The sequence below is a fragment of the Myxocyprinus asiaticus genome, chromosome 15 (assembly GCF_019703515.2).
Source record: "Myxocyprinus asiaticus isolate MX2 ecotype Aquarium Trade chromosome 15, UBuf_Myxa_2, whole genome shotgun sequence".
NCBI classification, from domain to species: domain Eukaryota; kingdom Metazoa; phylum Chordata; class Actinopteri; order Cypriniformes; family Catostomidae; genus Myxocyprinus; species Myxocyprinus asiaticus.
Window position 1 is genome coordinate 12,510,293 of NC_059358.1, and position 15,372 is coordinate 12,525,664.

At 38.4% G+C, this 15,372-nt stretch overlaps 1 protein-coding gene across 1 annotated transcript in view; it reads left to right on the forward strand.

Moving 5' to 3' along the window:
* The first annotated feature begins 542 nt into the window (after positions 1-542).
* LOC127452932 (eukaryotic translation initiation factor 3 subunit E-A) overlaps positions 543-15,372 on the forward strand; it is a 64,245-nt gene continuing 49,415 nt past the window's right edge. Inside the window, exons 1-5 of the mRNA XM_051718823.1 lie at positions 543-674; positions 3,629-3,746; positions 3,891-4,008; positions 10,682-10,724; positions 12,657-12,761. Coding sequence (XP_051574783.1) covers positions 585-674; positions 3,629-3,746; positions 3,891-4,008; positions 10,682-10,724; positions 12,657-12,761 — 474 coding nt within the window. The 5' untranslated portion in view covers positions 543-584. The remainder of the gene's footprint in view (positions 675-3,628; positions 3,747-3,890; positions 4,009-10,681; positions 10,725-12,656; positions 12,762-15,372) is intronic.

Here is a 15,372-nt window from a genome sequence, read left to right on the forward strand (position 1 = left end):
TTAACCCATGTCTTCTGAATAAATATGATAGGTGTTGGTGAGAAAGAGATCAATATTTAAGTCCCTTTTTTACTATAAATTATCCTTCCTGCCCAGTAGGAAAACAAAAGAAGAATATGAAAGTGAATGTTGAAATTTAAAGTAAAAAAAAAAAATACTTAAACCTGATCTGTTTGTCACCCACACGTATCATATCGCTTCTGAAGACATTAATCAATCCACCGGAGAGGTATGGATAAATTTTATGCTGCCTTTATGTGCTTTTTGGAGCTTTAAAATTCTGGTCACCCTTCATTTGAATTAGATGGACCTACAGAGCACAGATATTCTTCTAAAAATCTTTGATGTGTTATGCAGATGAAAGAAAGTCATACACATCTAGGATGGCATGAGGGTGAGTAAATGATGAGAGAGGTTTCAATTTTGGGTGAACTATTCCTTTAAATTCTATTCTATTCTATTGATACTGTGTGCTACTTTCACAAACTCCTCCAGATGCAGAAGCCTTGCGTGTCTTGTAAGGTGCACCCGTTCCAATACATAAAGTTTTCTTGTTTTGAAGCGCGTCCTCTTCCGTTGTCAACATGGCGGAATACGATCTAACCACCAAAATCGCCCACTTTCTTGATAGACATCTCGTTTTCCCGCTGCTGGAATTCCTCTCAGTAAAAGAAGTATGTGTATAATTGTATGCGCTTTTATTTGAAGGTATAGTGTATCATTATTTGTGTGTGAAAGCAGCGGTAATTTTAACCACGTGCGCGCGTCGTGTTAGCCACAATGCTACTTTCTCACCGGCATGTCGGGTAGTATGCAGAGCAGATAACTCATGAGGTCACTATTCAATAAAGACCTAGAGCAAAACAATACATGACTCAGTGTACGCAATCATAACGCAAACAAAGTTTGACATTAATAATAGATACCATTTTAGTTATCTTTCAGGTGCTAGCTAGCTGTCTACCTAGATTTTTTTTTTTTTTAGATAAGGTTTGGGCAACTTAGTGAGCAGCATACGATCGTGTCTAGAAGCGAGGACACTGCGTTTGTATTTATTTGGATTTCTAAAGAATCCCTACACGACCGCTGCCTTTATGGATAGATTTTTGGTCTACCTAGTGAGTCGCCTGCCTAGACAGCATTTTTGGGCATCAAAGGCATTTTGGAATGTTTGGAACAAGCCCCCGATTCCCCAAAATGCTTAGTGCCTACTAGATTATGAGACCATAGTGCCGCAGTGTTTATCATTTTAAACTGCTGGTGTTTCCTATAAATGCTGTAGTAATTTTATAAACTCAGCAAAAAAAAAAAAAAAAAAAAACGTCCTCACACTTTCAACTGCTTTTATTTTCAGCAAACTTAACATGTGTAAATATTTGTATGGACAAAAAGTTTCAAGACATAAACTGAACAAGTTTCACAGACATGTGACTAACAGAAATAGAATGGGGAGGGATTTCATTTTGATTTCAAAATCAAAAGTAACAGTCAGTATCTGGTGTGGCCACCAGCTCCATTAAGTACTGCAGTGCATCTCCTCCTCATGGACTGCACCAGATTTGCCAGTTCTTGCTGTGAGATGTTACCCCACTCTTGCACCAAGGCACTTGCAAGTTCCTGGACATTTCTGGGGGAATGGCCCTAGCCCTCACCCTCTGATCTAACAGGTCCCAGACGTGCTCAATGGGATTGAGATCCTGGCTCTTCGCTGGCCATGGCAGAACACTGACATTCCTGTCTTGCAGGAAATCACACACAGAACGAGCAGTATGGCTGGTGGCATTGTCATGGTGGAGGGTCATGTCAGGATGAGCCTGCAGGAAGAGTACCACATGAGGGAGGAGGATGTCTTCCCTGTAACGCACAAGTGTTGAGATTGCCTGCAATGACAACAAGCTCAGTCCGATGATGCTGTGACACACCGCCCCAGACCATGACGGACCCTCCACCTCCAAATCGATCCCGCTCCAGAGTACAGGCCTCGATGTAATGCTCATTCCTTCGACGATAATTTGGTTGCTTAGGAGACCTGGCTGGAGTCACTCAGCATGCCCAGGGATTCGAACTAGCGAACTCCAGGGGTGGTAGGGCATCTTTCTTTTGGTGTGTTTCAGAGTCAGTAGAAAGGTCTCTTTAGTGTCCTAAGTTTTTATAACTGTGACCTTAATTGCCTACCGTCTGTAAGCTGTTATTGTCTTAACAACAGTTCCACAGGTGCATGTTCATTAATTGTTAATGGTTCATTGAACAAGCATGGAAAACATTGTTTAAACCCTTTACAATAAAGATCTGTAAAGTTATTTGGATTTTTACAAAACTATCTTTAAAATACAGTGTCCTGAAAAAGGGACGTTTCTTTTTTGCTGAGTTTATATATTAACCCTCCTTTTGGGTCATTTTTTAGCTGTATTGAAAAACATTCATAATGCATAAATTCTTGACTACTGTACAACTGTACTAACACCCCCCGCCCCCCCTTAATGAAAATCTTTTTTTATTGTTGTCCAAGTGTGTATACTGATAAGGGAAAAAATGATACATTCTGAATATTAATGGAGTAACATTATTTTTAAATAATAAAAAAAATAATACTAATTAAAATATTTAAAAAATGTTTAAAAACTTGACAAAAATTGGCAAAGGATGTCTCAATTTACATTCATTTCAATCACTATGGGCGTTTTATATTATCTGAACTATATTAAAACAATTTCTGATTATTCTGCTTGCAAAAAAAATAAAATAATAAAAATCAACAGTGTACAGATATCTCACAAATGAATCCCTATAGCCATTTCCAGCAGTTAGATGAGTCCACTTTGCACATCCATTGCAACAAATCCTTTCCACTGATGTCAAACAATTTGTTACAGTGTTACAGGGGTTTAGGAGAGTGTCGTAATAGTTATTTCTTCCATCCAATGTTTTCGGAGAAAATAACATCCAGTGGTCTTTTACCATTGGGGAGCCTTTAGCCCCATTGTACGCTTTAATATAAAATTCTGTTAATAAACGTATTTACTAACATATTAGCTGTTCAAAACTGTTTAAAATACTCTCTCTGTGCATGTGCGGACATGTGTATTTGTGCACAGACCCTGTTTTAGAGGTAAGAATTCAATTTGTGGGGAAGATGCAGTACCTAGTGGAGCAGGTGAGGAAGCTAGAAGGCAGAATGGGGCTAGGGGCTAAATTTGAGAAAGTGTAAAATATATGTCACATTTTATTCAAATATATACCAAAAACGATTTAAAGCTGCAAAACATCCAGAAAGTCGGAATGTGAAAGGTCACAACTGGTTCTTCCCATCCAGGTCAAAATTGACCCGTTGAGACAATGGAAAGAACAATTTGATTTAAGGAATTTTTCTCTTAAACAATTACATACAAAAATAAATGTTTTTTTTTTTTTTTTAATTTGGTTTGTTTTGATGGTCTTGACAAAGTCATAATATGCTGTGTTTATAATGTATTCTTTACCTGTGCCTGGTCAAAAATGACCCTAAGACAATAGGAAGGCTAATACATTTCTCTTCGCTTTAGACAGTATGTAGACATGACTGTGTAAGGCTGGTGAAAATAGTTTTGGATTTTGGGGAATTTTTCATGTTTCCATACCTGTGTTCTAGATTTACAATGAGCATGAGCTCCTCCATGGAAAGCTGAATCTTCTCAGTGACACCAACATGGTGGACTTCGCCATGGATGTGTACAGGAATTTATTTCCTGATAAAGAAATACCAAACTGTGAGTTTTTGCTGATGAGTTCATGTAACTTGATGCTACAGTCCCCTGTAACCTCTGTAACAAAGATGCTTAAAGGGTGTATACTGTATATGATCATTGGTTGGTATAGTAGGTTCTGATTTACAGTGTGCCACCTGTTTGCAGCTCTCAGAGAGAAGAGGTCTGAAGTTGTGGCTCAGCTGAAGCAACTGCAGGCTGAAACGGAGCCAATTGTGAAGGTGTTTGAGGATCCAGAGACCACCAGACAGATGCAGTCAACAAGGTAAATGTGGAATTCAGACATCTGCTTGCTTATGACCATTTATCTCTTCAGTTGTCCGTTTAGTTAAGCATCATTCTGACTCCTTTTACTGTGTCTTGCCTTTGAAAGACGTTTTTCTGTCTATCTATCTTGTCTGTTTACCTACATATCTGTCTAATTATTTGTGTTGCAGTGGGGCGAAATAAACTGTTGAGATCATAAATATTTGTTTGCAGGATGTTTCCTTCAACTGTCCAAATTCCGTTCCTCTTCTGAATCTTCAGAAATTTAAATTCATTTCTGTACCATACTCTTGATTAATAGGATGAACTGATGCACTATGCAAAATTATCTTTAAAAAAAACAAACAAAAAAAAGATAATAAATTAAATTCACAAAATTTAATATGTACATATAATTTGGTGCAAGTGCCAACACATTAAAAACATGAAAAAGTCAGCGTGAGTTGCAGAAAAACGATCCAAAAGAACCTCAAAATGTAAAAATGTCCTTTTGGACTCATTTGGATACCTGGATGTTCTGCATGATGTTTAGACCATGGGAATGACCTAGAGTCTGTTACTAAGGGCTACCAATAAGCCATTGAGTACCGTCTTGACAGCTTTGTGGTTGTTTGAAATTTAAAGGGATCCAAAAAGTCTCTTTTTCTGGATGGTCGGGCTTAAGTGCTATTTAATTAAATGGATGGCAGAACATCAGCAGGCATTTGTATTCACAATGGGGGTTCATATTAGATGCAAATTGCCATGTGGACAGTTTTAGTTTCATTCTGCAAATTCAGAAGAGCAGAATGCTGGAGTTTAACTGAGGCTACTTTTTTGGTTTCTCAGACGCTGCCATAATTAAAATATTTTGGTTAAACTCTGTCTTCGTCCTTTGATTGATTTTCTTGGATGGTATCCCTCATTTCATTTAAGTAATTTCTTGCCACCGGCCAATGTAGATATTTTAGGTTTGAGGCATATTATGGATTAGAGATTTGTATTTATTTAATTAACAGGAGGTCATTGCACTCATTACTGAAACCAACAGAGATATTCTCCAAATAGTTGTCTCCATTAACACTTGGAGGGATTTGCTACAGTAGATTAGAGACTTGGATTCTCTTTGATCATGGTGGATTGGAAAGACATCATTTTACTTTTGTTGAGTCACTATATAACTCAGAAGATCTAACTCTACCACAAAATGAAAATTCTGTAATCATTTACTCACCCTCATTTGTTGTTTTTCTTTTCTTTTTTTTTTTTTTTTTTTTTCAGTTGAACACAAAAGGATATGTTTGGCAGAATGTTTGCCTCAGTCACCTTTCACTTTAATCGTATGTTAAAAGGATGCAGTAAAAGTGAATGGTGACTGAGGCTTTCATTCTGCTTAACATCTCCTTTTTTGATAAATGAAAGAAAGTCATATGGATTTGAAAGAATATTAGGGCGAGTGAATGATGACCGATTTTTATTGTTGGGTAAGAGCATAGCAGTGACTTAGTGGCTGCTTTTAATTTTGATCCCTGCAGGTAAAGCAAGTAGCTGAGTCTGTGATCTGCATTTAGTTATTGTTTAATTGCTTGCTTTGACTAGTGCTAATACCGCACCATGCTTCTATATATTTTATCAGGCTACCAGTGTGTGTTTGTGGTGTCTCTACAGTGAGAAATCTCAGTAGGTGGTATTGCCTTCCCTAGACATCTTTAAACACCAGTTTGCTTTTCATTTCTCCCAAACATGTTTTTATCACAGTTCAGGATTAAGTTTGTGGCCTTAGAACCAGGCACAGTCTTAATTAACCCACTCAAATGGATGTCTGCTCTTCATTAACGAGCCACTTTGAAGTTTAGTCGTTCTATCTGAATATTTCGGTTTCGGAGGGCATTTTTTGGTGTCTGGAGTTTCACAGGCCGACATGCCACCAGGAAGTGCAGATCAGGACTCGTCTTTATTTGTTCCTTTGTTTATTTGCACATTTGCATTGCTTTTTTTTTTTTTACTGCGTCAGTCTGATGTTTACAGTGTTGGCTCTCTGACAATGTCGGATATAGAGCGGATGTTATTAGCAGGTGATATCATGTTTGAAAATCTGTCAGGACCATTGCTCAAGAGTGTTGGAACATATGGAGTGGTGATGGATTCTTTCTATAATGGGCTGAGGGTGATGGATAGATGAGCTGCACTGAATGGCAGAGGGCCGAGTCTTCTCAGTTCCCTCAGCACCAGTTGCATTGACCTCTATGGTGAAGGCTGGTCTGCCTGTTCTTCATTTTGGTCCAAACGGGAGGTGGTGATAGCTGACAGGGTAAAAATATAGGCTAATATTCTCTTCGGCAGACAGACACACATAGACTGACAGGCAGTAAATAGTTATGGGAGATACTAGGTGAGGGGGTCAGCCAAATGCGGAAATTCTCAATAAGGACAGTAGGGGTAGCTTTTCTCCATTAAAGCAGGGAGAAAAGTCATAATTTTGAAGTATCATGGTATTTGACCTCATGATACTGTATTGATATTTGATATTCTAATGCCAAAAATCTAATTTAAAATAGTGATTGACCACCACAGAATGTAAACGTCTAACAAAATGCATTCGCAGGATGAGTTTATAACTTGTTTCCTTTGTCAGGATGTTCATACAGAGCTTGCACATTCAGCTAATCTGCAAGTTTTTCCATACAGCCAATCTGCTTGCTGGAACAAGGGATGCGACATTTCTGGGACGATAACTGATAATTCACTGCTCATTGTGGCCGATACAGATAACCCACTGGTATCGGCCATGATGAAACATAAACCGAATGAGACATGAACAGAGTATGGAGAACGGCATAGTCTTCCAACAGATGATCCTGAATAAAACGAGCCCCTAAACATTGAACACTGTGCTTAGATTTCAAAATGATCTTCACAAAGTGTCATAATATGCTTCAGACTGCCTGACAAGGAGTGAGTGAAGCCACAAGCAGTCTGAGATTCTCTGCTGCAAGCAAATAAATGGTAACAAAGTATTGGCAAACATATTGTCATTAATTCCACTGTTGGTGCACAAATATGGTTATTACATTTTCCCTGTTATTGGCCTATAAGATATGTGCACATTTATTTTATATTACAATACTCCAAACAATAAAGAATTGTACCACAACACCGATAATGATATCATATAGTTTCTGCAGGTCCCTGCTGGTTCCCACCCCTAGTCTCCATCCAGAGTCCCAGCATCTGTCAGATGACAGTATAATGGAACAGAAGCAGTCCTGCAGGAGAACGCCTTTATAAACAGCCTTTGAACCTCCCCACAAATAAAATAAACTCGCAACCTCCTCTTTCTGTCTGGAGCATGCGGTGACGCACAACTTCATTTGCCGAGTTCTTTAGAGGCCGGCCACATTTGACGGAGGTGGTCGTGCGGTAAGCATGGCTACCAGCTCCCCCTTTGCCGAGTATTTTGCCAAAACCCAATGATACACCATCACACAAGTAGCAGTAGATCCTCACCCCTGCCTACCTGATGAAGAGATACTGGGTGTTTGTTTTTGTTTGTTTCCATAATTTTCTTATTATCTCTTTCTTTAATGATACCATAACTATGTATTACCCTCAAAATCAGGGTTAGGGATATGAACAAACCCTAAATATTCCATCATTGGCTTGTAATTTGTCCAGCACTTTTTTTGCTTTGGACATGAATAATACCACAACCCATGCAGCTTGTTAAAGAGAGGTGTGCTGTTACTTTCCTAATGGCACTTTTCCACTGCACGTTACGGTTCAACTCGACTCTGCTCGCTCTACTTTTCTGAGCTTGCTTTTCCACTGCAGTTTAGTGCCGCCTCAACGTGGGTGGGATTATAGGCTGATCGTCATAGTTGCGCCGCCTCTACTGCCGTGACATCATCTTAAACGCGACACAAACATTACTGACCATAAACAATAACACGACTGCTAGCTGTTAGCTACTAGCTTATTGTGCTGCATAAAGCAGTTGTTGCATGGTGATTTTACAAAAGCGTAACAGTTAAATTGGCCTGGTTGTTTTAGAAGCAAGCTTTCCAGTAGCTGGTTAACTAAACAAGCAGAATATAGAGTTAACGTAACAAAACGTACCAACCTCCATCGTGGACTCCAACAATGCTGTGGCCGGGTCCAGGGCACTCTCCCTCCCATTTCTCGCCGGTCTATTGCCATAGATAGCGTCCATTTGGTTGAACCACTTCCACTTTCTTCTGTTTGAACCACTCTGGCTGTTATGGATTTTTTAACTTTTCCCTACACTGTTGGTAGGTCCGGTGGTAGCCGTGTGTGGCCAACAGCTGAGACACTTCCTGAAATACTTTTTCGTTTCACATCGTTTCGTTCGTCGCTAACGAGAGGAACGTCTGCACCTCGTTTATTGACCACGGCGTGATTTTGCGCACAGCCATTTCTTTTTACAATTCGAAAGTCACGTGGACAAATTATATTGCTATCGCTGTTGCTAACTTTAAAACTTGCGGGTTGATGTCCCATGTCACAAATCCAGTGATGCTGGTAGTGATGATTCTCTCTGACCAATCAGTGATCTGCAGGGTTTTGACGTCACATTTAGTATTGGCTCGGCTTGCTTGGAACCTCGACCGAGGTGGTACTAAAAAAAGTACCAGGTACTGTCCACAGTGGAAAACCCCCAAAAAGCGAGCAGAGTCGAGTCGAGCTGTACCGTGCAGTGGAAAAGCCCCATTAGTGATCGGACGTAAGGGGCTTCCACATGACTTGTTGCAAAATACATTGAGCTTTATCGAGTGAAGCATCAGTGTTGCCCCTGGCACCGCATTGCACTTCTGTCTGCGCTCAAAGTAAAAAAAAATTAAATAAAAATAGAAAAATCTACTTTGCTGCTGAACTTTCGAAGCATTTGCCAATGATAACGGGGCAATTTGCTTAAAGCTTAAAACTATAGTTATTTTCTCACACATTTGTACGTCAATAACTATGTCTTTGAATTAAAGCAATAAGAGATATTTAAAAAATGTTGAACTATATGAAGAGATATTGAATGAGTTAATTTCACACACACACACTTTATCAGCCGTCTAGTTTCCAGAAGTATTTTTCCTATTCATTCATTCCATTCATTCAACCAACCTTACCAGATCCGAGGTGAATTGCAACATTACCACCATTTTTTTTGAAGCAAAAAATTATTTAAAAATCTGACAAAAAGACAAAGACTGTACAAGAATGTGTACTTACCATCTTTCCATCTTTTACCATCATGAGGGCAGGAACTTCAATCCCATGAAGCATTGTCAATGACATAATCGAATATAAAACAATGGAAATATATAAAAATATTGATTTTAGGTTGTTGACTATAAGTATAGAAACAATATAGTTTAGGATTATTGCTAAATATTCCAATACATTTTTGGCCACAGTTCTCTGATTGGTGGATCTTTCTCAGCTGGACCACGGATAGTGTAGTTGTTCACCAGGAATTCCACTATCAAACACGATTTTTAAACAGTGAAGTTTAAATAATGTGGACTGATGGCTTCAACAGAATCATATACCATTGATGATCCACCTCAGAGTTTATGGTAGGTCTGTCTTTAAATGTTTGTAAGTTCTCTGTAAAAATCAATTAGTCTATGGAAAAAAAATGCATGGGATTTTTACCTCCGGAACCCGACTATTGCGTTCTGTTTCAGAGGATCCAGAGTCCTCAGTTCTTGAACTAATTTAAATTCACCAAGAACTATAGCTGATTAATTAATCAAAATAAAATGGAAATCGCGATATGACGTAGTGAAATACAATTTTTGCAATATTTTTCAAAATAATCACAAATAGATTTTTTTTGTCCAAGTCGTTCAGCTCTACCAAGTACACACTAAGACCTTAACGTAAATGAATCCTCTTATTACGAATCCTATTACTTTCTGTCCTCAATTGCCAGGACTTCTTTTCTGTGTACACCTGCTTCCTTGCCTGGCAAACTCGTAAATTTGTCCTTCTGTGACGCTCCCTGCAATGCTTGTCATGTGGTGGTCAAAGCAGCTCTTGACACTGGTGTTGAACGGTGTGCAGACACGCCGCTGTGAGTTATGTGGAAGCCCCTACGTTTTTCGTCTGGCAGACAATACAATAGGTGTAAACAAATTCTGTAGACTTTTATTGAAGGAGGGATCTGAGCCATATGTAGGAACCAGAGCATTATTGAAACGCCCTGGATAGCAATGCTCTGGCAACCAACCACAGTGACCTAACATTTTGGGGATGACATTTGCTCGGGCAAGCACCACCATGTAAAAATCTAATATTGGGGGTCTTTTTGCCTCTTCTGTTTAGAGGAGACTAGAGAGATGTCCAAAAATTATGGTGAAAGAGAGTGGGAACTGGATAAGGAAATGAATCGAGGGATTTGAACTTGCTTTGCCCACGTTTCTTCTCTCGATTCTTTGGGATTTCTCTGTTTTAACTGCTTGTGTCCATTCTTGTGTTTTGATTTTTTCTTTGGATTTCTTGTTAGTCAATGAAGACTACTAGATTTTCACGTCTTATGAGTTACTCTAATATCTTTGTACTTTTTAGAAAATAAGTGTTGAACATCTCTTCTGTTGAATGGCTCAGTCAAGAAAATATCCACACTATTGCAACTTTAAGAAAACCCCTGTTCACCGTAAAATGCTTCTCTCTTCCAGGGACGGGCGTATGCTTTTCGACTATCTGGCCGACAAGCATGGTGTAAGTACTTCTGCTGACTCTTCCACCCCTCTGCAGAGTTCTCATGACTTCTCTGTGAACCCGGTTTTGCTTGGGGGGGTTAACGGGAGGGGCAGCCCCGAGCAGTGAAACATTAAATTACTTCCCAAAACCTAAACTCATTTTCGGGGATTTTATGGCTTGCAGAAATTTCTGCGGACATGTACATTCTGTGGCGAATTGGTAAGAATAAACAGAACGGCTTGAAACCCATGGGTATGGCCTCAAGAATGCTGGGGAATCTATATTTGACTTGACGGCACTCCCCTCCCACCCAGGCATCCTGGGACTGACCTGAGGCCTGTCCTCAGTGCACCTTCACTGCATGGACTCTGCTGCCTTTACGACAAAATCCATGCAGGCACGCGTCCAGGAAAGCCCCTCTTGCCTTAACAACATCCGCACCGGAGCTCTAGTTTACTGTGACCACACAAACACAGAGACATAAAATAGCACACACACACAATGAGCTCTCTGTTCCGAGATGCTCTGGGAGCAAGTTTCTTGAGCATGTTATACCGAAACTGTCCGTAAGACTACTGGTACTCATTGGTCATCACTGTTAGATGAACTCGAGGATTGTGGTTTAAAAGGGTGGGCCAAATAACCTTGGGGTTACATTTCACACTGTGTCCTAACCAGGTTTGATGCAACAATTTTCCAGAGTTAAGTAATTTTTCTGTTGTTCTTACTGAAAGCAAAATAATGCATTAAGCAACAAAATCAGATAGGTCTGCACAATTATGACAAAAATCATAATTGTCAATTATTGCCCTTGATATTGTAACTGTGATTATTAAAGCCAGCAAATTAATCAGCAAAATAAATCAATTATTTACACTGTTTATGCCTTGATTAGAACAGGAGCGTTTTAGTTTTGGTGCATTTGCAGTGTATTTACAATTTAAGTTGCAAGCAGCGTAACATGCAGTGAATCCAAAATAATTCCAAAGTGCTTTTCGCTTTTGTTCTAAAGCTTCTTCGCGTGCCATCGTGAAAAGAGGTGAAACATAAAGTAAGCATCTGGGCATCAGACTGTTTAAAACTTTGGATTAGGATCAGTTGTCATTACTGATAGGACGGAAGACTAATTTAAGCGTCTTTGATTGGCCATTGCCGTTTCATTGCTCAACTGACATGTCTGTGATTGGTTAGAATTCTCAACTGCTGCAAAAACGCGTTGTAAATAAAAAACATTGATGCAACATTAGTTTTTTTATTAATTGTGCAGCCCAACAATCAGAAGATATTTGATGTTTGATCATGTGGAGCAGGATTTTGGACCAATTAGATTTCACTGTGGTCAGATCTAACCCAGCACAATAGACCTCAGTCAGGTCCTTGATCATGTCTAATTTTTTGTCTACTAAATTTCCGAAAGATTTTTAAAGAAATTTTTTTTTTGAAAATGTATTTTCAATGTTTTGTCAGCTAAATGATCAACACCAATTTAAACGACATTACAACCCATTAAAGAGACACTTCTATCTCTTGCTGCCTCATTTTCATTCCTGTCAAAAATGTAATATGTTGCTACTCTGACAAAGGTCCAAAATGTTGACCAGGCTACGGATAAAATGTCTTTCATGTTATATTAATTATAGGGGTGTTCACACTGATGCTAAAACGCTGGAGGTTGCCAAGTTGCTGTACTGTTATTTCTGATAGGAGTTCCTATGCGACTTTTGTGTCCAGCTGTTCATTCCAGTTTGTTTATTCTGTTGCATCTCCAGAGTTCTCGGTCACTAATGGAACTTCCCTTTAGCACCCCTTGTTATCACTTGGATTTACTCTAACGAGATAGTATTTATCACATGCTAGGTGTGTTATTAATGTTTAGCCTCTAAAGTTGGTCTTTCCACTTTGAGAAATTCATTTCTCTTTTCTTTTAACTTCTCCTGCCTTTCCTTGCAGTTTCGCCAGGAGTACTTGGACACTCTGTACCGATACGCCAAGTTCCAGTACGAGTGTGGGAACTACTCGGGTGCAGCGGAGTACCTGTACTTCTTCAGAGTCCTGGTATGTCTCTTACCACACCCCTGTCTTTAACAGATGACAGAGTTGTGTTTTCTAGCATTCTCCTCCGGGACGTTCCCAGTTGGGTGATTTAGAAGAGCTTCTTTTCATCACGACACCCTTTCATTTTCTCCTTCGCAGATTGATGCCATTAAATACATTCTTGTTTAAGAAGATCTCATTTAATGGACAAACAGTTTTATTTTGATGGAGAGTTCCCCTGTGAGTGTTAATTAAGCCAGACGGTCCCCCTATTGAAAGCTTGAATTATTGTCTCTGCTTAATATGGTTCTGCTGTTTTAGTGCTTGACTGCCAAGTCCCAAGAGTTATAAGCACTGTGCTTGCACTTAACATTGTGTTTTTCAAACTGACGTCAGTAAAAAGTGGAGATCACTCGCTCATAGGTAGATTTTCTCAAATTAGGATCCAAACAGCGTTACGGCTTTTATTATGAAATATTAAGTCATTCATCCATTTCTTCGCTTGTTTAAACAGTTGACTTTCATTTTAACTGCTTTTTGCACTCAAGGCTGTCAAAAGAACAAAAAGCACCTGATCTGTAATTACTTTTGAAAAGTGAATGTCATGACTTGTTAAATTCTTTGCATGTTTTCAGTGCTGAGAAGAACTTCCTCAATGACTTGGTTAGGAGTTGTTCTTGGGCGAAGTGTTCTATGGCAGACTTTATGAATGTTTATAAAATGGTTAAAGCTGCTTTGAAGCAATGTATGTTGTAAAAGCGTCCATACAAATAAAATCACTTGACTTGGATTTTTAGGCAGAGCAGCTCCACTTTGATAATTGGTGTGGAATTTGTGGTCTAATTACAATTTGGTTTCCAAGATTTCTTCAGTTATTGGAAGGGTTGAAGTCAATATGAAATCCAAATTTACCATATTTTCTGTCTTAATACATGTTATTTGTAGGGATGCACAATCCGATACCTGGATCGGTATCGGCTCCGATACTGACGTTTTTAGATGGATCGGGTATCGGTCCCATGAGCCCGATCCAAATCCGATACTGTGTGTTAGTCATGTTCGTTCCTGTCAAGCTCCAAAAATTACATAAAAGAACCATAAAAACACCATTGAAGTAGTTCATATGACTCGTGCATTTTATTCAAAGCCACTTAAAGATGTGCAATAGCTCTGTGAATCACAAAAGGCTGTGTTTAATAAGTAAATATATAATATGCACGTGCAGCGCCAGCACGCTAATGAATGGCGCTGCTCTGTTTACACACACACTGGCGGCTTTTTTTAGCCTTCACTCGTTGCGCAACATTGAGCACTACTCACGAACAACATCTCAGATGTAGATGCTCAATAGTTCGTTTCACTTATAATATGCATTTAGAACGGAGACGGAGGTGCATTTTACCAGAATTTGAATAAGAAGTGAATTAAACTACTGTGAACTTACTAACAAACAGACACATACTGGACTTCCTGGAGAGTTTAGAATGTCAAAATGAAAGCCTGAGAGTTTTAAAGTTAAAGGTGCATGATTGAAATATATTACTGTTGTATTTAAAATTCTAAAAGTCAATAAAAATATTAATGTATTATTATTATTATTATTTGTTTACAAATTATAACAATATTTAAGTTTAATGGGTTCCAAAAAATAACTGTGAATGAAAAGTGAACTAATATCGTACAACTAAATTGAACAAAAAAAGAGAGATCTGAATCCTTTAAAATCCAGATGCCTTCTTTTCTAATGACCACTTAGACTGGAATTACTTTTAATTTTGCTGCTACATTATAGACTAGTTAACAATAACGTTTTTCTTAATAGTTTGTACATTTATATTGAAATAATGTGTAGTTAAAGGTTTGTGTTTCTTTACATATAATTAGCATCACTCAGTGAGATATAGATATTCTAAACTGATTATGAAAACAACAACACTGGTATCGGATCGGTATATACTGAGATACTGAGATTTCAGCTATCGGAATTGGATCGGAAGAGAAAAAGTGGTATCGGTGCATCCCTACTTATTTGTCATATTATGTCTGATTAATTACAGAATATTATTCCTAGGAATAAAAAAAAAAAAGGTTTTTCTGTATGTTTGTTAGTAGGTCGTTATCATTCATCAAAATGTAATAACTTACTTTGCCTTTGAAACATCACCTAGACTGCACGGGCTATTGTTTAATGTTAATAAAATAGCTATTTAGACAGTGTTGTAGGCTACCGTTGTAGGTAATGCAACCTTTCCAAATTGTTATATTTTAGAGTAATGATGGGTAATGTAAAAGGAATAAAGGTTATGCCACTAATGGCAAGAAATGAATTGAAAAAAATAAATAAAGAAATACTATTGCGGTATGTCAAGATGCTCTTGAGGGTGAACTTGACTTTCAGATTCTGCATTCTAGTTCCCAGTAGGTAGTAACTCCAATAAATAAGGCCTGAATCCTGGAAAATAATTTTCATCTTTACCAGAGTTATCAGGAAACTCATATTCACGTCAGTTTTAATATGGAACGCCCACTTTTTGGGAATCAAATCAAGTTCTGCCTTTAAGTTTTATTTTCTCATTGAGTATTCCAGGCAAATATCAGGGAATTTAAAAATTGTGATTGCAATGAAAAATCG